The sequence below is a fragment of the Sparus aurata genome, chromosome 24 (genome assembly GCF_900880675.1).
Source record: "Sparus aurata chromosome 24, fSpaAur1.1, whole genome shotgun sequence".
Classification (NCBI taxonomy): domain Eukaryota; kingdom Metazoa; phylum Chordata; class Actinopteri; order Spariformes; family Sparidae; genus Sparus; species Sparus aurata.
In genome coordinates this window covers 3584445-3607740 of record NC_044210.1, presented here as the reverse complement: position 1 = coordinate 3607740, position 23296 = coordinate 3584445, and the positions used below count along the sequence as shown (strand labels likewise).

Genomic DNA, 23296 nt, shown 5'->3' with positions numbered 1-23296 from the left:
GTGTGTGTGTGTGTGTGTGTGTGTGTGTGCGTGCGTGTGTGTGTGTGTTACAACTGGTACGTTTTGCAAGTGTGTAAAGAACAGCCGACTCAAGAGAGAAACAGAAACTGCTCGTGATTTATGAGTGTGTGAGAAAACATCTACAAGGATGTGTGGTCTACCTGTGAATGCGCATGTGTGTGTGTGTGTGTGTGTTAGCGCACCTTGGGTTGTGCCAGTCTTGGGTGAAGATCCGGAGACGCTGAGGGAACATTCCATCTTGGCCGTTTCCCACGGATAAACACTGCTCTCGTCTGATTGGATGGCGATGGAGAAGGACGGGCCTGCAAACACCAACACATCAGCTCTAATAAGTTTTATTCAAAGAACATTTGACAGAGGCAGCAAACATCAGAGAAGCTCAGCGGAGATCAGAAGGACTCATCTCAACACCGACTGTTTTTTAACTTGACTATACTATGATTCTGCATGCACGTCCCCGAGGAGTGGCAGTAGATGTGAGCTTAGTGGGAGAAAACTGTGTACAGCTCAGCTTTCAGATGGTAAACACCGCTTTAAAGTCACAGTCTGCAATCTCTCTGATCTGCTGCAATCCAGGAGGAGGTAACAGCTGTGGTGGAGATGAAGAGACGTCCACACCAATAGATATCAGAGTAATTAGCATACATGTACTCAGTAATGCAGATAAAAAACATCAGTGACAATTTTGGGGGCAAGAGTTGAGTTGAGAAAATAATCGCTACCGCAATCCTGACCCCGCCCCATTTCATGATGTCATAAAGAACATATCCGCAAAGTAGGGAAATGTTTAAAGGACGAAGTAAAAGAATGAGTTTGGGCTTGGGACAGTTTATCAGGTCAGGTTCTGTTCTGGTCATTACTACACCAGGTAGGCTCTGTTTCCATTTGTGCATTTACCTGTGTGTTGGATTGTCAGCAGGATTACACAAAAATCATTAAGAAATCATTTCTCTCTGTGATTGTCTAGTGTTGCAAGTAGATATTCAATCCCAGGAAAACAGACAGTGCAGCCAGTCACTGGGGTTAGGGTTACTTATTAGCAGAAACACTTTTGGTCTTTGATCGGGTTCTGGTCTCAAATTTGTGGTTTGATTTGTTGTTGATTATGTATTACTGGGTCTTAAATACACAGATATGTCCAGATTCAGCATCTCAGTTTTAGTCCCATGCAGAACTCTTCTGACAGTATGCAATTCTACTAAGGTAGCCTAGCATAGAGCCACTTTCCCTGACACTCCCTTCTTCTCTGCCTTTGTACATTGGTTGAATTACATGTAGAAGATGGAAAAAGGCGAACAATCAAGTCTTTGTCTCTGGTTAATAAAGATTAAATGTCCAAAGTGGCGATGAGGTCCATGACACAAAAGTGTTAAACCGAACATGAGTGAGCGTTGTTAAGGAACAGACCATGGACAAAGCTCTACCACCCTTTAGTGATTATGCTCTGCTAAATTCATGGTAACTCTCTCATGGATAATGACATATCTGTTGTGTAAAGTTGAAATTTTAACTAAACCTGACATGCCAGGTGGTTCTTCACACAAATCTGGGAAGTTGGAGCTAGACAAACAGTTTGGAAAAGAGCACACACTTTCAAAAAATACCTGACCGGACGATCAGTCTGTCCACCACCATAAATCTACAGCTAACTTCGACCGGTCAGATCAACAGTTTGAGAGCATTACCACCAGCAGAGCCTGATGGTAAATCAAACTCCTACCAAAGCCAGTGGAGTAGAGTTAAAACAAGTTTTAACTGTGATTCTTTGCTGATAAGTTTAACACTTATCAGATTTACAAGATCCAGTGATGTCCCAAACCTGCTTTGCAAGGTGCATTTTTACCTGTCATGATTGAAAAGCACCTGAATTTCTGATAAGATTAATACAGTACTAGCGAGCCTTGACAGTGTGACAGTCGGCCTGCAAAATGCCAGGTTGCTTTCTGACTGTCATGTCTTCAACAAAAAAAAAGGCCTATTCTTTTCATTGCATTTTGATATGTCTTGTCAAAGTTTTGGACTGATGGTCCTCCTAGAAACTGAAGTCACACAGGTGACCAATTCTTTGACAACGAGGACCTTGGACTCTGAAGCGTCAGCCCCATTTGGTCGCCCAACAAATGCCACTGCAGACTTTTATAGTCTTTTATTCTAACATTTTCCTCTGGACTTGTTGGGGACAGATGGCTTGGCGGACCGACACATGGGCAGATGAACCAACTGCTATTCTTAGACCAAGACACTATTGTTCTGTGGTTCTTTGTTCACTGCTCTGTTAGGACACAACTGCTGGCTGAATGTTTGTTTGTTAAGCAGTCATTAACTCTCATGTACAAATTAATTCATGTTGGAGTGTGAACAAGTCGCTGAGAGCAGCTACGGAAAGAAAGGAGAAGAGCTGTCATGGTTTTCAGTGTGATTGTCTTTGATAACATTTCCCTAACAATGCTGTATTACTCATGCTGTCATGCAGACTACTCACTGTGTAACACGTACACTCTAGCTGCATGAACACTGTGTGGATAAGACGTGGTCCCTGAGTGTTGGTGCTGGTGAGTCGCACGTGAGCACAACAGCCTTCTTCTGAATCTAACTGGAGAATTCAAGCCACACTTGAGGGAGCCCAATCCCAAAGTGTTCTCTGCATAAGATGTGTTCATGTTGGGAATCATGGTTTCATTTCTATTTATATTATGTATATATTTTATCACTAGAAGTGTTTTCTGAGCTCTCTGTCATGAGACTGCTGTGAACATGTCATCCTGCATAAACCCTTTCCCTACACTTCTACAGCACAAAACAATAATGCCTTTTAAATTCCTTTGAATGGATGAATGTTGAATTGTTAATTTCAGCATTCTAACCACACAGATTTCAGAATAATGATGTCAAAAACAACATGAATGTCTCATTAGCTTCAAGGACGAGCAATGCAGAATTCATAATTGGTGCACTGGCATAACTTCATACATGCTAGTTTGCCAGCTTGTTTGTGCTGTTTACATACATTATGTAGCTTTAAACCTTCAAAATCGTATAAATGTTAACATTGATATGTACCAGGAGGTTAAAATGCTATAATAATCCAATCCAGGTTATACAAATATAGATTTCCCCTGAACATTTAGGATAATTGAAAATGTTTGAATGGTTGGATTTAGGAAGGAGGGCACTGGTAATCTCTGAACTTGTCTTACTCCAGTCAAACAATGACATGTTTTTCCTCCGGCCACTCCATATCTATGTTACCATCCATCTACGGAAATCCCTCACACTGAATTATTTAACAGTTCATGCGCTGGTGAGACTTGGCATTTCCATATACGTCCTCACAGAGGATCCCTGTACGGGCAGAATACCACAACACGTCTGAAACATTCAAGATACAGCTGGAACTGGAGGGTTGCCAGATTGTGGATGTGCTTGGAACACACACACACAAACACACGCGCACATGCACACACCCACACACACGCACAGACTAAGTGCACAGAAGTTCCGTCCCCTAAGGCGAGTATAAGGGGTTCTTGAAAACTGCTCAGCTTGAAGCTTGAAAGCCGTCAGCGTGTCTGTTTGTGAGTGTGTGTGTGTGTGTGTGTGTGTGTGGAGGTGAGGGGGAGCTCTGTGTGGGGTCAACTCAAAATGTTCAACTTGGATACACACGCTTGAACACTTGAGAGATTACACACACACACACACACACACACACACACACACACACACACACACACAGGCAGGCAGAGAAAGAAAAGGAAAGCAGCGGTGCAGATTTCCGCAGCTGGCTGATTGGCCAAAGGGCTTCACTTTGAAGATGTCCCTGTGAGAGAGGGGCGAGAGAGGTAGAGGGAGACAGTGGGGGTGAGAGAGTGAAAGGATGGAGGAGAGAACGGGGGAGGAAAAACAGCACATGATGGAGAGAGAAAGAGGAAGTAATGCTCACGGGCTCCTGTCCTCCCCAGAGAGAGACAGAAGATATCTTCATTCTGTTGCTCTCTCCTTCTTCATCTCCTTTCTTTCTCTCCTTCATCTCAGAGCCTTTCTACCTCCTACAAACCTCCTTCACATGCTTCAAAATGCTGCAGCTCATCTTCTAGAAAAGATGTGGGACACATTGATGTGTAGGGAGGGTCTAAATGCACCATGAGCAGATTTAGCAGTTTTGTATTGCATGTAGTTGCCAGCTTGTCCACTCCCAATGGAGCTCAACCTGTTATGAAACTAACGCAAATCTAAATATTCTAGATTAAAACGAATTACAAAGAGTTTCCTAACAGTTTAGTAACAGTTTAATACTGATTACATTATATGAGCTACATCAGCTACCAGTGAGAACATTGGCCGTTTCTATACAGTTATTATAGTTTTTCTTAATGTCTGTCACTTGATCAGATTCAGGTTGAGAAGGTGTTTCTTGTGGTATATCAGACCACTGAATGTGATGATACAGATAGTAAAAAGTTTAAGGAAATTGCTAATTTCAAAAAAATCATAAAGCATGAAGGAGTAATATGACATCTCTGAATTCTTTAATGTGTTTTTTTTTTTAAATATCAACTCTTTCACAAGCAGTGGAATAACCCAAAGTGTATTTTTCAGCTCTGAAGCAATATTTGACTAGATCTGAGCCACTCACACCAAATTACTTCTAGATGTGACAGAGCTACGTTCAAACTACACAGCGCTACATTAATACTTCACAGCTCATCCTGAGTTGAAATTGATTACTGCAACCATTCAGCAACAGCTTTTTCATACAAATGCAAGTTTCTTAGATATTCAGGACTTTTTTCAGCTCAATCCAGTGAAAAATCAGAGATTGCTGGGGTTTGGAGTTAGGGGTGGTGAAAAAAGTCGATTATTGATTAATCGCGATTATGATATTGACGATTATGATTCAATTATTAAATTTCCAAAAATCGATAAAAAAAATACAATTTTTTTTTTTTTTTTTTTTTTTGGAATAGTAATACAAACCGGAGTCCTCCTCTTACTGGCTTCGCTACATGGTCCACAGTCTGGAGCCAAGATATGTTATTCCATCCCGGAGCTTTTTCACACTTAAATTGATTCCAAATCTTTACAAGGGGACAAACCTTTCCGTGTGAGAGTCCCTCAACTCTGCTCACAGGGTAGCAATAACCTGCGATGCCTGGTCATCCAGAGCTACAGTCTCATATGTGACCGTTACAGCTCATTATGTCAGCAGTTAATGGAAGCTAATGTCCTACGTACTTCAGACGAAAGCTATGGATGATAGCCACACAAACGCAAATATGTGTGAGTTTCTCAAAGCAATGGCAGACGAGTGGGGAATAGAGAAACACGACCTGGTTCTCATCACCGACAATGCTTCTAACATGAGTCCGGCTGCTGAGCTTGGCAGCTTTCTTTTAACAGTGAAACACTACATTTAACACAAATTAAAAAATAATAATTTTTATATTACAGTTACACTATACAATATTGAAGGTGCTGTGACGTGTTACTCAAAAGAGAAGTGAAATAATTCAGCAGCTGACTGATGTTAAATGGAAGATCAATGATCGTTAATAATTGAAAATCGAATCGATAATCGTTAATAATCGAAAATCGATTTGTAATCGAATCGAGACTTCAATAATCGGAATCGAATCGAATCGGGAAATTGGGCCGATTAACCACCCCTATTTGGAGTACAGCTACAGGATTTTCTCCAGGTCCCATGAATTTTTGAAGTTTTAACATCAACGTTTTGAGAACAAATCACAAGAGCATTTGTACGACTAATTGAACTTGGCTCCTCTACCCCCCCCCAGGTTACTGAAGTCATTACGGTGTGAATTACAGAGAGATGTTAGTGGCAGTACAGGGGGATGGCTCTGACCCAGTAACTGAGGTTATCACCACTAGGTCAGTAGCGTCTAATGAAATATTCATCCTCTTTAGGGACCCGCCAAAACACTGCCGGCTGTATCGCTGCCCATGGTTACAGCTCTGTTTTTCTGGGGCATTACTCATTCAGATTCACTGAAATGAACTAATACTGACATTGAGTTAAGTAGAGTGTTTTTAATGGGCGAGTCTGTTTATTGTTTATAAATATGTTCTTATGACCAATTCATTTTCTTGCATTAATCCACAGGTCATCTGTTTCTGTCCATTTAGCAGCAGTGAAGCTTTCTACAGCCATATTAATGTGTGACATAACAGAGGTAACTCCAATAATAAAAAAAACAAAACCTTTCAATACAAATCTTTATGGCAGGACTGACACAGGATCAGTTTCTATATTTGCTGCCTTTGCCCCTAAAATGTTGAAATTCTTTCGATATCCAAAACTCTCGATCATCGTATTTAAGTGACAACTATCTAAAACTTTAATAATCATTCATTCTCACTGGTCTGATCGCATCTTGCTTGATATCTTGTGTTTAAGGCTTTAATCATGAAGGACCTTATAACTTTTGTATTGATAACGGCCTTCCTTCAGTGTCCTTCCTCCATTTCCGCTCCTTTACGTCCCCTCTTTGTCTCTCTCCACACTGTTTTTGTTTCTCTCCCTCTGCCTCACCCTTTTGTCCTCGTCACCTCACCACCTCCCCCTTTGTCTTCCTCCCCGTCGCCTCCTTCTTCTTCCTCCTCTGCTTTCTAATGCTGCTGTTCCTCTTCCTCCTCCCACTGTCCCACTGTCCCCCACTTCCCAGTCAGATCAAAGAAAGTTAAGTAGGCCAGTGGTTGTGGTGGGCGTCAGAGGGCTTAAGGTGTGCGTGTGTGTGTGTGTGTGTGTCTTTATTGTGCACACTATCAAAGACCTGGTGTTGGTTATCATTAACATTAGTCATTGTGTAGGTGGAGGGTATGTGTGTCTCTGCTCTGTGTACAAATGCACAGAGCAGAACTACTTATATACATTCTACTGAAAGACACTTAATATAGAACGTCCAGATAAGAAACACGGGCAGATTTGTTCTGATTGTTTTGAAAGCGATTGAATATCTGGATAATGGTTTTAATTAATGGTGAGTCTCACCACAGAGCTGAAAATATTCAGTCTTCTGTTATTCTCTTTGGTCACAGCTCAGTTGTAGGATATTTCAATAAAGGAGCATGATGTGTTTCAATGAGAGGACTGCTTCAAGAACAACTAGTCAGAGGGATCCAAGGGGTTGAAGATGGGACACAATTAGAAACAGGAAGTAGTCGGACAGCGACAGAGCGCAGAGGAAGTTTTTCAACCTGTGCTCGCCACAGCTGCTGGCATTTTCACACCCTGAACATTTACCCTCACTGTTCCTCTTCACGCAACTATCAGAGCCTCCTGAATCCTTTCAATGATATCATTTTTTTGTTTCAGCTTCACCTCTGAGAACAACAGTCTGTCCATGGGATAGAATGTCACTTAATACTACAGTACGCATGAACCACTTTGGAAAATTGCAGTAGAGGAGACGAGGGCTGAGGGCATGAAATCAGAGTAGAAACATGGTCAGAGTCCTTCAGTCTGGGTCAAGACTGACAAAGACACAACCAGAACTGACCAACATGGATCTGAATTCCTAAGGTGAATGGATTCAAAGTGCTCCAGAAAGAAGCATGTTCTATAAAGCTCTACATTAGACTGTTAGCAATAGAATTATTGTGCATGGCTCTGCGCACCAGCTAAGATGTAGTTTACATCCATGTCTGTCCAGACTCGTGTAACTGTGTATATGTAGAGAAGGCTCTAAAAGGAATTAACAAATAGGTGTAGCACTTGATGAAATGGAATGTTGGCAAACTCAGCGAAGTAAATGCTTAATAGTGGTTTATTATATTCATGCAAAAGTACAATCCGAGTTCTCTGGAACTCTGATCAACAATTCTGTGGGTTCTGGGGAAATATCAGATGACTTTCCAAAGATGTGATAGACCAGTGTTTTCATCTTAGACAAAGTAATGAAACATTTCAGAACTTTAGGAGTTGCAACGCTAGTTGTGTGGATAAATGAACACATCACCACACTACCATTTTCTTGAAAGTCGATCCTGACTTTGTTAGACTCTGCACTGGTGGCTTTGGTCCACGTTTGTCCTGGCTGCTGTTTTGTCCACGCAGTGATGTCGCACCAGTAGTAACCTCTGTCTGACAGCTGGACGCCTGCCAGGCGAAACCGGAACTCTGCTGGACCAGACTTTGTCAGAACCAGACTGTCTCTGAGGAGAGGTAGAGAGTGACAGAGATAAAGAGAGAGAGAGAGAGAGAGAGAGAGAGAGAGAGAGAGAGAGAGGGGGAAATTAGTTTCAAAAGTATCAATCAATCAATAATTCAAACTTTATCAAGAAAGCACTTTTCAAAGAAATCAAAATGCAATTTCAAGTGCTTTACAAGTGACTGAATGAATAGCTAATGAAAAGATTTTTAAAAAATGATAAAAGATACAAACTAGCAATTATAATAAAGATTAAGATAAAAATTACAAAAAATATTGCATGTAAAAGATGAATTAAAACAAAAGAAGGTACTTTCAAAAGAAACTGCAGTGTGAATGCTGGATGTGGAAAAACTGACGCTAAACTGCATTTCTGGTTTTGAATAATACCAGTAGTATGTACGGAAGATGCAGAAGAGCCTGATGCTAAACTGCACTGCTGAATTCATTTTAGCTGAAGTAGCATCTGAAGGAGTTTTAGTTATAGTATTGAAGTGCAGTAAGGTTGAAGAATTCAAAATACACTTTAGGTTAGGAGAGTTAAACTGCACTGCAGGCTTGAATTTGTATGGAGAAGCATCAGGAAGAGTGTGACAGGTTGTAACTTTGGGAGTCAATTCCAATGTATGGGACTGAAAAGTTCAATATATCTCATAATGAAGCAAAGATGGAGAATATATTAGGCTTATAATGGAGTTTCTAGCTGTAAGAATGAAGAATCATATCAAAGTTGAATAAAGAAGAAATTGTTGGTGTGAGGGGTGCATAATATACTATAAGTGGGGAGCTAAACCGCAAAGCTGGCTTTGTTTGCATCAAGAAACAACCGAAGAAGAATAAATACTTGAAAAATGACAGTCAATTCTTATAATTATGACTGAAAAATTTAGTACATCTCATAATGTATAAAAGATGTGGAACTGTATAAGGTTTTGATGAGTTTGTGGCTTAAAGGATGATCAAAGAGGTCCAAGTTGAACATAATCCTGTGCATTAATGTGAACCATGTAAGCAGGTGTGTACCTCCTGCCGGGGTCTGTGGCTCCGCCGTGCTGCAGGACGTTGTCGGGACTGAGAGTCATGATGGTTTTCACAGTGCCCTCCAGGCTGTCCTGTGATTGGATGAGCACCGAGTAGCCCACCTCCCCAAGGTTCTCAGTTGATACGGTACAGCTCATCTCAAAGGTAGCCCCGCCCACTGAGGCGGCACGGATTTGCTTGGCCACAACGTTCAGAGAGGGACCTGAAAATACCGACAGTCCATCAGTGAATTCATCAATTCACTTAAAGAAAGACATCATTCAGCCCAGCAGAGCGTCTGAGGGGGAAATCCCCCACAGTGCCCAGCAGGAAGTGAAAGGCGATGACACTATGAACTTATGTGCCAACACCAGAATCTGACTGGAGTTATCAGGATCAGTGTTCAGTATAAAGGGGCCTAAAGAACATTTCCCCACAGCGCAAAACAGACCATTCTTTGCTTCGTGCTTCTGACTGCTTACTGTTTTTATCGACAGTTAAAAAGTCACACACAAGTTTAAAAGCAAACTGCTTCTTTAGGTTTAATACAGAACTTGTGTTTTTTTTTCACACTTTCTGATTATGTCACATAACCTTTTAAGACAATGTGTTCAGGAATCAAAGAGGAATTTAAACTAATGAATTTCAAAGTAAAGTTGGTTCTGGCACCTTCTACTGTACATCGCAAAACACTATCTAGTAAGATTATTTTGCTGATCAAAAATCTCTAAGCTGTTGTAATTGAGTGTTCCAAAGTCCAGTCCTTTTTCTTTCTTGATGGACAGGACATGCAGACAAAGATGCAGAGAAGTATACAAACAGAACATTCGCTTTCTTTGGATAATCAAATAACATCAAATGACTCAATAACTCAATAACAAAACTCAAACAGCAGAAATAACTACAGGTAAGTAGTGATGACAGAAGGGCAGATAAATACATTTTCCTTACGTTTGGTAACCCATTGTACAGTGAGCGGTGAGCTCTGGTGCTCAGCGGTCTTCACCATGTCACCCTGGCTGTTCACACTCCAAGCAGACACAGTGCAGACATACTGGCCCATGTCGATCTCCTGTGGACAGAGGAAAGTTAAGACAGTGGTCACCAGTTTCTGTTTTAAGAATTTAAGCTCTGACGATGTTATTTAGCCCTGGGACTTGCCCTTGGGCCACGTTTTTCTGCCTGCACCCAGTCTGAGAGAGTTACTTCTCCGACCCAAAGAGTTTTTATGTCCAAAGCCAACTTAATGTAGGCTGAAAAACTGAGTTTGTGCTACTCATTTCACTCAGTTGTTATCTGACAGGTCCCGACAGTTTGGGTTAGGTATCCATATCCATGCTCTAGAAAGAAGAAGGCAAATTGCTATGTTGCTATTTTATAGTGTAGTTCAACATCCGTTCACTGCAAACATTGTATGCCCTCTAGATTTGCATTGTTCAATCATTTATTACACTGGTCTTCAACAAGCATAAAACATAACAGTGACATGTTATGAGCTTATCCTGACGGTGCTGCTAATGTGTTAGCATACAATTGCCCATTTAATGTGATCATCACAGGTACGTTAATAGAGTACGTCTTCCATCAGCTATTATGTTCACAGCTCTCTCTCTGTTGCTACCTTTGTGCGGAGGAATCGCAGTCTGAATGTGTTGGGCTGGACTCTGGTCAGAGACAACAAGCCGCTCTTCAGCCTGTCAGAATACGTCGATCCTGGCAACAGGTTGCCACTGCCGTCCAGGGAGCCAATGGGATGCGAGCTCTGAGGATCATCCCCTATACCTGCAGGTGATTGAGCAGATTGAGAAACAAATTGGTGAGTCTGTTAGAGCTTTTGTAGCAATTTTTAGTCTGTGGAAGCCACATTATTGATTTGGGCAAAGGCTGAGGTGAAAGTACCAGGAAGTGCGGTGTGCTCCCAGGTGACACCCAGTCTGCCTCCATGGGGCAAATGAGTAATATTGGTCACATGACATGCCAGTTCTGTGGGTTCAGCTGTCATCTGGGGGCTCAGGACGGGTTCGAGGTTCAGTGTAAAGCTCGGTTCTGGGAAGAAAAAGGGAGGAAGTTCAAAGTTAAACTCACTTTGTTGAGGCGTTGAAATGACAAAACAAGTACTAACAGAACCAAACCTTTTATACACACTTACACACTTAGACTATGCAGATAAAGGGTCAATTCCATCCAGGGAGAGAGCCACTACAAATATATGTACAGGTACAGGAGCCCTTCACTGATTCTTTGTCAGCTACTGAAGCAACAAAATCCTAATTTCACAGAGGGGGTGGAAGTGAGGTGGAACAAACACGGTGCAACCTGAGACACTTGTCTGCAGCGACAACACAGCCCACAACATACAAGACCAAACAAATGTAACAAAAGCCCAACCCAAAACCTTTGTGAAGGCAAACAACTGCAGCTGAGAGGCAAAGTATTGCACTGTACTACAAAGCAGAACACCTGTATGACTGGGTTCCCTGGTTGCATAAGAAAGAGGCTGTGCCAGTTTGGTGTGGAGGAACGTCACTAGCCTGCACACAGACTTCAACCCAAACCAGCAGCTTTAGGAAGACTGAGTGAAACACGTGCTAGCAGCCAGGCCTTACACATCGCCTGTAGAAAACATGGAGATATTTTCTCTCACATCACCCAAAAGGTTTCTGAGGAGCCATTTGCAAAGTCAAGTGTGGAGGCTACAGCTATTGCCATCTTCCAGATTTTGGGACCTGGCTGCAGGGATTTGCTCCCATTCACTGCAGGTCCTCGAATGGCCACACGAGGCTCTCTCTTTAAGCAGGTCCCTGCCCATCAGAGGTGTGAATTTTCACTGGCATCACAATTCAGGTGTCAACGATTCAAATGCAAAAACATTCACCGCAATACAGCTCAGTGAATGGCATCCTCACTGATCTATATCACTGCACCACATTTGCATCATTTAAATTCCCCTTTTATTCAGAAAGTGCTTCCAATAATCCCAACAGTCTAGCTTCAGCAGTCTACATAATAAACATGTTCAATACACAAATATTCCAAAAACAACCTTACACACTTGTTGTTATCTACAATAATTATGTTTTCACATGGCAGCTTTAACATAAGGCATTTATTGAGTCTGCTGCACACACCTCTCTCAGAGTTGGACAGAAGTTGACAGCGCCTCCTCAGATCTTAGATGATTAGCTGGGCTTGCTGTAACAGTTATTATTTATGGCTGCAGACGTTAGCTTCAGGTGAAGATGGCGAACATGATAAGTAACTGTTGTGAGGCAGAAGTAATGCTCAGCCTGGGTCTCATCCAGTTTCGTGTTTCCCAGCAAGGTCATAAAATCCAACATGTGCCCCGGGATGGCTGTTTTCAAAAATACTAGCTGAGTTTTTATTATCACTGGCAGATGATCTCTGCCTCCCACTGACGAACCTCCTACACAAGTAATGTTAGCCTAATTTCCGATCAAAGTAAAGCAGGGGAACAATGGTGCAATGTAGCTTTATTGTCCATTTCAGGCCAGACAGTAAACAATCAGCACGAGCGCATATAAACTCTCGATTATGCTCCGTCTCTGCATCGATTCAGAATCTTCCACGTTCGCATCAAGATGCATCTTGTAAAGTGGAAATTTCCACACCTCTAAAATGCCCATAAGAGCCCGTGTTACCTTACAGCAGATATGGCAGATAGCCATATAGCCCATCTTATTTTATGCCTGTCAATAATGACAGAGCTATACAGATAGCATATTTAATTATCCCTATCGTTGTTAGCTGCCTGTATCACTGGGGCTGAAATTAAAACTCGTTTCGAGAGAAGAATCAGCAGCCTGATGAACACCTCAAACAAAATACCACACGCTGAGCTACTGAGCTGCCTCCAGAGAACTGATTCCCATCCCAGCGGGGAATAACTTTCATCAGTCATTGCCAGGTTTTGTCATTTTACAACAGCTCAGAATCACCAGACAAATGCAAAGTGAGGTCTGTTTTTTATTCAGTGGTTCAGTCCTTAAATAGAGCTGAGAGAAGGAGCCAGACAACAGAAATAGACCTGCAATAACACTGTTGACTGGATGAGGTGTGTATCACCATGTTAATAGTTTGTGTGTGGGCGTGTGTGTGTGTTTGTGTGTGTGTGTAGGTGATGAGGCAGGTACTCTCAGTCAGACGTCCTGATCCAGATTGCACCTTTACGCGTCAATGAACAGGTAACACACAAGATTTCCACCCACCTAACTGCGAGATATCACACACACACACACACACACACACACAGATATGCATATACATGCTGTCACTGCCACAAGTGTATTTGCACACTGATATGTTCTACTGAGCAGCTTAGACACAGTCTTACGTATGTATTGCTGTGTGTGTCCGAGTGTGTGTTAGCCCAAGGAGAGGGTTTGTGTGATGTCATTTGGACGTCACACACACACCGACTCATGCACTGTCACCATCTGCTGTGACACACACACAGACACACACACACACACACACACACACACACACACACACACACACACACACACACTTTGATCGATGAGAATGTGTGAAGCTTCTCTGCCAATTAGCCACGTGCCTCCTGCACACTGACATGTTGCCTTATTTAGTAGAGAAACCCGAACACTCCCCAGCTGATCAGGAGCTCTCATACTGTATGACAGTAGACTGCGTCTGACTAATACAGACTTAGAAAGCCTATTTTATTCATTTTAGTGAAACCAATAAAGACACTGATATTTCTGTGCCAAAATTCTATCTTCTATATAAAATGTAGCCTCCAAGATTCATCAAATTAGGCTGCAAGCCTTTTTAGAAACTATGAGAACAGATAAGACTCATTTTATCTGCCCAAAAATATAAAAAAAGTAACTTTTAACATTTAAAAAATGTCTAATGCGTCCAACATCAATTTATCATATTGTATTCAAGCCCATTTAAGGTCATAAAATTGAGAAAACCTCCTATTGTCAAATTCTTCCCCTACCCCTCATTTTTGAATGCCCCCTTGCCCCTCAGAGCAGTAAGTGGTTGAAATCTCCTCCTATAAATAAGACGACCGCTCCTGATCCTCATTCATTATCAGAAATTGTCAATGGCATGGTGAACATTTCCAATATGCCATCTTCAACTCTGGGGATTTCTCACAATGTCATGCACAAATCAGGAACAACGTAACATTAGGCAGCTAGCTAGTTAGCCACTGACAAATCAGTAAACTAGCAGCGATTGTTTTCTGCTTGTTATAAAGAAAAGGACCTGAATACATTAAAACTACAGAGTTCCCATAACCCTCAGCGTGAAGTGTGCCTCTGGAAAACCTCTATGGAGCTCTAACTCCTCACACTACACCTCCATCCCAACAAGAATCAGGGTACCATACTAGACGTGATCACACACGATGGAGGGGGAGGGGGTGTATTGGGTTTGCATAATTTCAAGGACATGCAATCACCCTAATAGATAACATGACTGCTACTTAGTGTTACTAACGAGGAAGGATTCAGGGCAAAATGCTTGAGATGAAATATCTGTTTTTCTCTTTTTACGGCTTAAAAAAAAAAATCAGCACACATCAAAATCATCGCATTGCTCTGGGGTTATTCATCAGGTTAATCTGTAGGAGCTGCTGGAAGCTGGGGGTTGTGTACAGGGACTATACTGCACATGGTGAGCAGACCAAACAGGCTATGTGGATACAGGTCACTGAGGAAACAACCAAGGCAGCTGTTTCATTGAGTGTTTATTCAAAATAGAACGACCAAACTGTTAATGCATCCTCTGTGTCATACACCAACAGTTACTCAACAAGACTGAATTGAAAGCCTTGGCAATTTTGGACAATCAGACAATCAGTAATCGGAGCACCTCACTTTAGCCCAGGTGCACCTTTATACATTAGGTTAATAATTGATCAATTTATCGATAATTGTTGTCTCATGGGTGGGTCGTCCTAACGGATCCCGCTGTTTATCTTGCCAAGACCCACCCTACTCCATCTCTGATTGGTTGCCCTTCTTGGTTTGGTTGGTTGGGTTTCGGCATGAGGACTGAGATTGGTCGTCATATCAGGAGAAGCCAATCAGATGCAGAGAAGGGAGGGTCCTGGCAAGAAAAGCAGTAGGCGCCATAATGGTGCACAATGTTTTACTAGTATAACTGTTACAACAATATGTATGTCCTAGTTACCGTAGATAAAGTCGAAACAAGACATTCCTCACAATCATAGCTGACAGACTGTACTTTAACGCATGAGTTCCCTCCCCTCTGACTCTCATGCGATTGGTTATTTTCCTTTTCAGTACCGCAGATAAACCAACACAGATTATATCTCTGACACAGCCTTCTCTGCTTGACAGTCGACTGCAGCAGTACGACGGCGGTTTGATCGAGGCTCTGATAAACACTAACTACAGTCACTTAGTGGTTTGCTACCGAAACCCAGCGGTGCAATCCACAACAACATCCAACCGTGCCACAACAATCCTGCAAATGTGCAATGCAAGACATCACCGTCTCAAGCCAACGACCTGCACCATCACATATCCCTGTTAAAGAGTGACGGGAGGTCAGAGTGGTGCTGCTGACCTCCCGTCATGTCCTCACTCAGTCTGAACTGCTCTTCCTGACTCTCCACACGCTGTAGAGTTAAGCAGAAATGGTGTAAAAAAGAAAACAAGCTTTAAAAAGAAGAAAAGGCTCTATTAGTGTGTGGCTCGGGGAGGCAAAGGGAGGAAAAAATAGGTCAATGTCAATAACACAACAAGCTGCTTTCATCTGCATCGCGCTGCGTGTGTCTAGCTGAAGAAGCTACGGGTAGTTAGAGTCTCTTAGTTTGCAGTGAGTGTAGCGGGTGACACTATGGATCAAACATTACGATATTGCATTCATTATTTTTCTGCTACTCATAGAACATCATTAGCAAACACGCTGACTCTCAACTTCAGAGAGTGAGAGCACTACTGCTGCATAGCTGCGACCAACAGTCGCCTCCCCCCCGCTATTTAATCTGCCAATTATTAATCAACTGATCATTCGGTCAATAAAATGGTGAAACATGTCCTCAGAAGGGCCGCTGCAACACCCAGAGACGTTCAGTTAGATATAATAGACAAGAGGACGCATCATTTTATAATAACCATCAATAACATATGGTTTATTTAACTGAAAATAGTTAGTTCACTGCTGCCAAACAATAAAATACATACAAAAAACTTCATATTAAGCGACTGTCAAGCAACATAAGAAAATAAAAAATAGCTCCATAAATCTAGATAATTCTTTTTTTGTGATAAACTAATGGACAGATGAGCAGTGTAGTAGCATTGGGGTGATGGCAGTGACCCACAGCTCATTTTGTGCTCATCACCATGGTGATATGTGGCCTGGGCTGTAAAATTGTTGAACCACACATGAAAAAAGTTAATTTTCTCTAAATGGATGTGAAATTTCAGATATGGCCAAGAATCCTTGAGAGTGAACTTTAGTCTACATGGCACACGAGCACACACACACACACACACGCACGCAGTGGAACAGCAAACAAGGAAGTGCAGCCTTCAGATGAAGACGAAGAGGGCGTGACACCGGGCTTTGACAGGAACGTGTTTGGTCAGTGCGTTTTCTGCTTCGGCTTATCTACAGACAGGTGGGCGCTAATGATGATTAGCATGCTTCTAACCAGCAGTGGAGGGAAAGTGAAGCGCTGACCTCGGCACTGACCATGGTCAGGGCAAGGAGTTAAACTCCCAACCACGGCCGAGTCGGTTGTTTCTACGAACTGAAGAATGCTGTATTCTGCCAAAACAACCAAAGGCATGTGAGATGCTCTAGCTTCACTGGAGTCTTCAGGCGTGTGTGTGCAGCGTGCGAGAGTGTGTGTGTGATAGAAAATCCAGATATGAATGAGCCACTCGAGCCTTTCCCTTTTTCTGTCAACACCCTCTGCGTCTCGCAGGATGGAGGGGAAGTACGGCTGACACACATTGAGCAGATGGGACTTTTTACGTCACACTTTACAGCTGAAACAACATGTAATCAGATTACTGTGTGTGCAGGCAGATTACCGTCATCTGTTACTACCCGTGTCAGGCTTCCAAGTGACTTATATCATTACAGACACTGACAGCCACACATTCTTACACATCCAGTATCAGATAGAATATATATGTGGCTGCGAGTCCCACTGAGCGCTGAGGGTCGATATATACCTAAAAGATGAAATATTCATCATGACTGCTGTGCAAGCAAACAGTCTTAATCTTCATGCTACATGTCATGCAGATGTTCAGAAATGAAAATGAGCGCAGCCTGTTGTAGCTCTGTGTATGATATATAAAGATAAATAATAAATACTTGTCAAATAATGGATGAAGAATGTGAAGATGCTGCCAACACTGGCTCCTCTGGTAGAGTGACTGATAGTGGAAGCTCTCCAGCAGACAGGCAGACACTGAACTGTATACATAGGACACATCTTGAAACCACAACCTGGAGCTCCATGCAGCCCGTGGCCACGCACAGCCTCCTTCATTTAGCTGCTTTACAATTCACTGAGATTAGGAAGCTGCTGGAGAGCTGCAGGAAGCTTCAACTGTCTCCTCTGACCGGTCAGGCCTGTTTGAAATAAAGGCACCTACAGTTAGCTCTTAGCTCTTAGCTCATGCTACCCTCACACAAAAAAAGAGCCATGGATTTATTCCAAAGATCAAATCATGACTGAAGTTCATTAAATCCTATTTATCTGACGGAGGCTGTTAATGAAAACTAATTCTAACTTTGTCTCATGTAAACCCATCTGGAACAATTTGGATTTCAGGGTCTTAACTCAAGGACTTCAACATGCTGGCAGTGGAAGGTGCAGATCTAACCACCAGTTCACCACTGGCAAACCAGTTCTACCTACAGCTACAGAACGCCCCAGAACAAAAATATACCAACCTGATCATGACAGAAAAATACAAGGCCAGTAGGAAACTAAAGCTGTGTTCAGACTGACATCAGCACTGTGAACAAACACAATCTCTCAGCGTCAACCTAACATCCCAATTCATCTCTTATATTGAAAGATATTTAATAAGTGACTTGGTCGTGAGTTAACAGTGCCTGCCGTTTTGTTCTCAACAAGGCAGCACACAGGGGATTGTTTTAACTTGGTGGTTGGTGTGGGTGGCGTGTGTGGGTTTCGAAAACCAAAACAATGAGCCTAAAGAAACTAAAACCTCCGTGAAGCTTCAAGGCTGCAGAGTTGGGTAATATTTCTCTGTGTTGTCCCTTAAACATCTGATCTGCTGTTCATAGAGAAATATTGATGAGCACTGCAGGGCTGGTTCTACTCAGTGCTGTGTGAGGACCAAGACACATTCCTTTATAACCTCAAGCAATTTCCTTGAGCTCCACCTGGCCCTCGCAGGTCAGCTGTGGGACGCAATCCCATCATGATGTCTGCACAGAGGTCTTGAAGTCTCTCATCTGTCATGCTGAAACACTTCCAAAGAGCGGGGCTGTTATCTGACTCTGTCTGAAGCACCACCACTGGCCTCTCTCAGTGCGGAGCAGCAGCTGCACTGCACAGAGAGCCACGCCGCCTCAGAAGAGAGCAGACAAAGCACTGACAGCATTCTGAATCCAAAAGTCTGTAACACCAGAGATTGCGGTCGTACGACACAAATCCCGCCTCTTCTCCCAAAAGCCAATTGTGTGGTTTATCCCAGTCGAACCTGGAAACTACATGTGCACGTGATCCTGTCACTATCCCTCCATCCATGCAAACGTTTCTGATTAATGTATAGCTTTTCTGTAATAGTTTTATGGTCCAAATTGTCGACCTTGATAGGAATAAACCAACTGATACTGCAGTGAATTTAGTCATTTCTCAATTTTCTGACAATGAAATACAATGAAAGAAGAAGAGGGAACAGAAGGCTGCAGTTCAATTCAGGCTCAGGGGAGCGTTAGGGAACTTTGAGCCGCTCCTCTAGCTGGGCCTGGGATCAAACGCCTCCGCCTCATGTACCTGGTGGCTGACAGCTAGTGGCTAATTGAAAGCAAACTGCTCGACTACACCAGAACAGGCAGCCACCTGTCTCCTTTGTACCCTCTACCTCCAACACAAGTGCTTGTGAAAAACACACGTTTGCCACCAACTCAGGGAGTCTACATTCGTTGTACGTTTTCAGATTTGCACCCTTTTCCGACACAAAGCTCACAAAGAGCCCGACACTGTATAGAAGCGTGGACATGCATCTCTGTGATAACTACATGATCACCATACGGATACAACAGAATCATAGACTGTCACAACCCCACAACACTGTACCAACGGTCTCAACTGATGAGATGTGCAGCACAGTTAAATCACCAAAAAGGAGTCTGATGGGGCAGTGAGATGAGTCAGAGCAAACAGAGGTGATCAGTATCACTGTTCTAAACCTCAATCAGTTCACAGAGCCACTTCCTGGTTTTCACCTGTGCCACTTCCTGTAGTTGTGTGCAACCGGTTTGCCTGTGTTAGAAACACTTCAGGTGTGCTCACTTTTGGTTTAACTCCAAATACAGTGGTTTTGTTTTACTGTCTCAACGGTCACCTTCAGGAGTGTAAGGACTGCCAAATGGACGCAGACGCAGACAGCTGAGGACACCACAGCTACATGGTGGTTCTGTTTACACTACTTTCATGAGTCCTCTTGGAGGACACATTCTACACACAAGTAGACATATTCCTTGTTGTGGCGCAGCGTAAGGCTGCACAATACATTGTTTCAGCATCAACACTGCAATGTGCACATGCAAAATAGTCACTTCACAGGATGCACAAGTACAGCAATCAATTCAAACACATCATCCTACAACTTTTTGCCTCTTAATTCAAAGTGAGAGCTTATATAGTTCTCAAATCTTTGTGATATTTGTAAATTTAGTCTGATTTAAGGGTTATTGGAGATATGGAAGTTTGTGAGGGACATGAAGGCTCTGTAGAGACAGTGAACCCCCAATCACAATTATTCATGTTTAATTTATTCAAACTACTAAGGTATACTGCTAAAATTTAATTTCCAAAACATCATAAAGTTATGTTGGGGAAAATTCCTGCATTTTTTTTTTAAATATACATCGTGGAAGATAGAAAAGTCTGCGCGGTCACAACATATGGAGGTATGTGAAAAAATGCGCCCAAGCTGCACACTAAATGTTGCCTTCACCAGTACACGCCAAAACTATTAAAAAAAATATGATTTTTAAAATAAAAAAGGGACCATGCGGCTAAATTCTCCAAATCATTTCAACCACATTGTAAATGACAGTAGCAATGTCCTGAATACCATTTTCTGGGGTTTCAAAGATTCAGTGAGAATGTACTATTCAAATCTAACATTCAAACTTATATTCATATAAATATTTATCAATATAATTCATTGCAAGTAGACAGACTAGGAGAGGAGGAGAGACATCAGCCACTGTCCCCGCCTCCAGCAGCTTAAAGGTCGACTTAATGAGCGACTATTGAGTCGTGGTGCAGGGTTGAGTTAACGCTCGCCCACAGCTTAACGCTTGCAGGTGGTGGTTTTGGTGTGTGTAGGTTTTAAGACTATTTCAACGTCACCAAGAAGCTCCACTTCTCACTCTCTCTCTACAGACTCATTTCACGATAATATCATGACACTGATATATTGAGCAGCCCTAGCAGTAGATTGCAGTAACATGTAGTAACACGTCGAACACGGCGTCTCTGTGTGAACGTGATGCTGGTCAGGTTTCTCCTCTAGTTTCTAAAATCCACGCTCAGTACTGGAAGCTGCATGTACGAGTGGAACTCTTTAACACACATTATCTCCATTCAAGATCACACATTCACCGTTCACTGATGTGAAATGACAGCGATACTGAATAAATATGAGCAGAAGGCCGTATCTATACAGCACTGAACTATACAGACCGTCCCTTATACAGTACAGTACACCACATACATCCAGATATACTGTGATCAACTGTGAAACAGTACAAACGTGAGTGTATGAAATATATAAACAGCAGCGTCTCCACTGAAAACAACTCCAGCTGACATGCACACACACACACACACACACACACACACAGGGGAAGTGTAGCCAGGGGTGAGGAATGACACCCTCTTTAACTGTAGGCGCACGGATGTGTGTGTGTGTGTGTGTGTGTGTGCGTGTGTGTGTGTTCCTGCCATTGGGAGCTCCTTAACAAGTTCTCCAAGTCTTTCTGTGCTTCCTGGTAGGCTGTGCTTGCAGCAAAGCATCGTGGGAAGACGGGGCAACCTCAAGGCCGCACATCAATAGAATAGGAACTGACGGGTTTAACACACACACGCGCACACACACACACAAACACACGCGCGCGCACTCCTCTTGAGTATGAGCTTCAAGTGTATGAGGATGAAATATGCGAGCTATAGTCAATTAGAAATGTTGCTCTCATGGTGTGTGTGTGTGTGTGTGGGTGTGTGTGTGTGTGTGCGCAGAGGCAGTATGAAGGAATGTATACCCCGAGGCGAAAATGTAGGAGTTCCACCAGCAAAAACAGCCTCATACCCTCAGTATGTGGGACACACACTCACACACACACACAGACACACACGCACACACACATAAAGAGACAGTGTTTGAAGCATGCATGTGTGGTGTCGCATTTACTCTCCAGAGAAAGTCTTTAACAAACCTAGTTTCACTTTCACGCACTTAGTGTACAGTGTTTGGCAGACACGCACAAACGCACACACACATACACACACACAGCAGACGTTGACAAAATGTTCCTGATCACGTTCCTTTATAATTCAGCTGTGCGCTCACACTAACTCTGTGTGTGTGTGTGTGTGTGTGTGTGTGTGTGTCCAGAAAGCCTGGTTGATATTTCTAAATGTAACACAGATCCTCGAGGCTCGTCATATGTCACATAAAGGTTCCAGTCGACATGCATGATGTGCTGTCCACTGACAATGACTGGTTGGGTTTTAGGTTTTTAGAATCAATGTAGATCTAGAGCAACGTAAATCAGCACATTTCTGAAACTACCCCGGTCAGTCCTGGAGGACATCTTTATAGAAACTACACCTTAAACAGTCCTACTGTATGTATTCCATTGCTGCTTAAAGAAGTACTTCACCGCTGGAATGATCGCCCTTGCAAAGAAATGGCTGTGTTATTCAAACAGCAATTTGAGCCATTTTGCAGATTTTTTTCCAGCAAAAAAGTGCGGACTGGAGAGAAGTTTAACATTGTTCAGTTGCGGTGACGCAAAAATGACACCTTTTATGCTTTAACTTCTCACTCTGAAGTAAATATTGATGTTGCAGTTAAATGGCTGTAGGAGCATGACTCTGTCCACATAAAGACCTCATCTCTCACTATGATATTCAGTCTGAAGCCAGGCTGAATTTGTGATGCAAAAAACAATGGACAAATTATGGCATAAGACTACCATTGCACAACGAAAACAGGAAGAGGCATAGTTTTCCCCGGTCACTATCCCCAGGTAACAGTGGAACAACTGGAAAAACAGAGAAACTTTAGAAAGAAGCCCGCTGATGGAGGAGGCAAAGAGGCTGAAGAGGGAGAGCGCACCTCTTAGAACGGGACTTGAGACGATTCAAAACCAACATTCTTTCTACGAGATCAGCAAGTAACAGAACCTGACTACTTATTAATACAACTGGTGTTTTTTACGCTGCCTCTTCACAGCTCTGAGATCAGGGTTTCAAGATCAAGCTGTGATTCTTACGGTTGTTTGGTCTGTAGCCAGGTGGGGAACAGTAGCCATGTTGCAAACAGAGACTTTAAGCAGTGGCAGTATTAGCACAGGGAAACACTAAGAGGGGCGACAGGTAGAGAAGTAGTCCATTTATCACATCTCAGTTCAATCTGATTCATTACAATAGTTGTTGAGAGAATTGTGTTTCTGTAACAACTAAATACTTGTGGTGAGCGTTTTAAGTTTTATTAGTCATGGAGTTTCCATGACAAATGGTCAGATGCTGTGTCCAAAGCCCATTTCACAGCCTTTTTGAGACTTACGTCAGGGAGAGAAATTATTGTGCTTAAATGAAAATGACAACCATTATA

At 42.6% G+C, this 23296-nt stretch overlaps 1 protein-coding gene across 1 annotated transcript in view; it reads right to left on the bottom strand.

Moving 5' to 3' along the window:
* The window catches only part of ptgfrnb (prostaglandin F2 receptor inhibitor b), a 191085-nt gene that overhangs the window by 24297 nt on the left and 143492 nt on the right, over positions 1-23296 (bottom strand). Inside the window, exons 6-11 of the mRNA XM_030410247.1 lie at positions 11109-11255; positions 10831-10991; positions 10161-10281; positions 9213-9432; positions 8006-8193; positions 204-323 (exon numbers count right to left, since the gene is read on the bottom strand). Of these exons, the coding sequence (XP_030266107.1) occupies positions 204-323; positions 8006-8193; positions 9213-9432; positions 10161-10281; positions 10831-10991; positions 11109-11255 (957 nt within the window). The remainder of the gene's footprint in view (positions 1-203; positions 324-8005; positions 8194-9212; positions 9433-10160; positions 10282-10830; positions 10992-11108; positions 11256-23296) is intronic.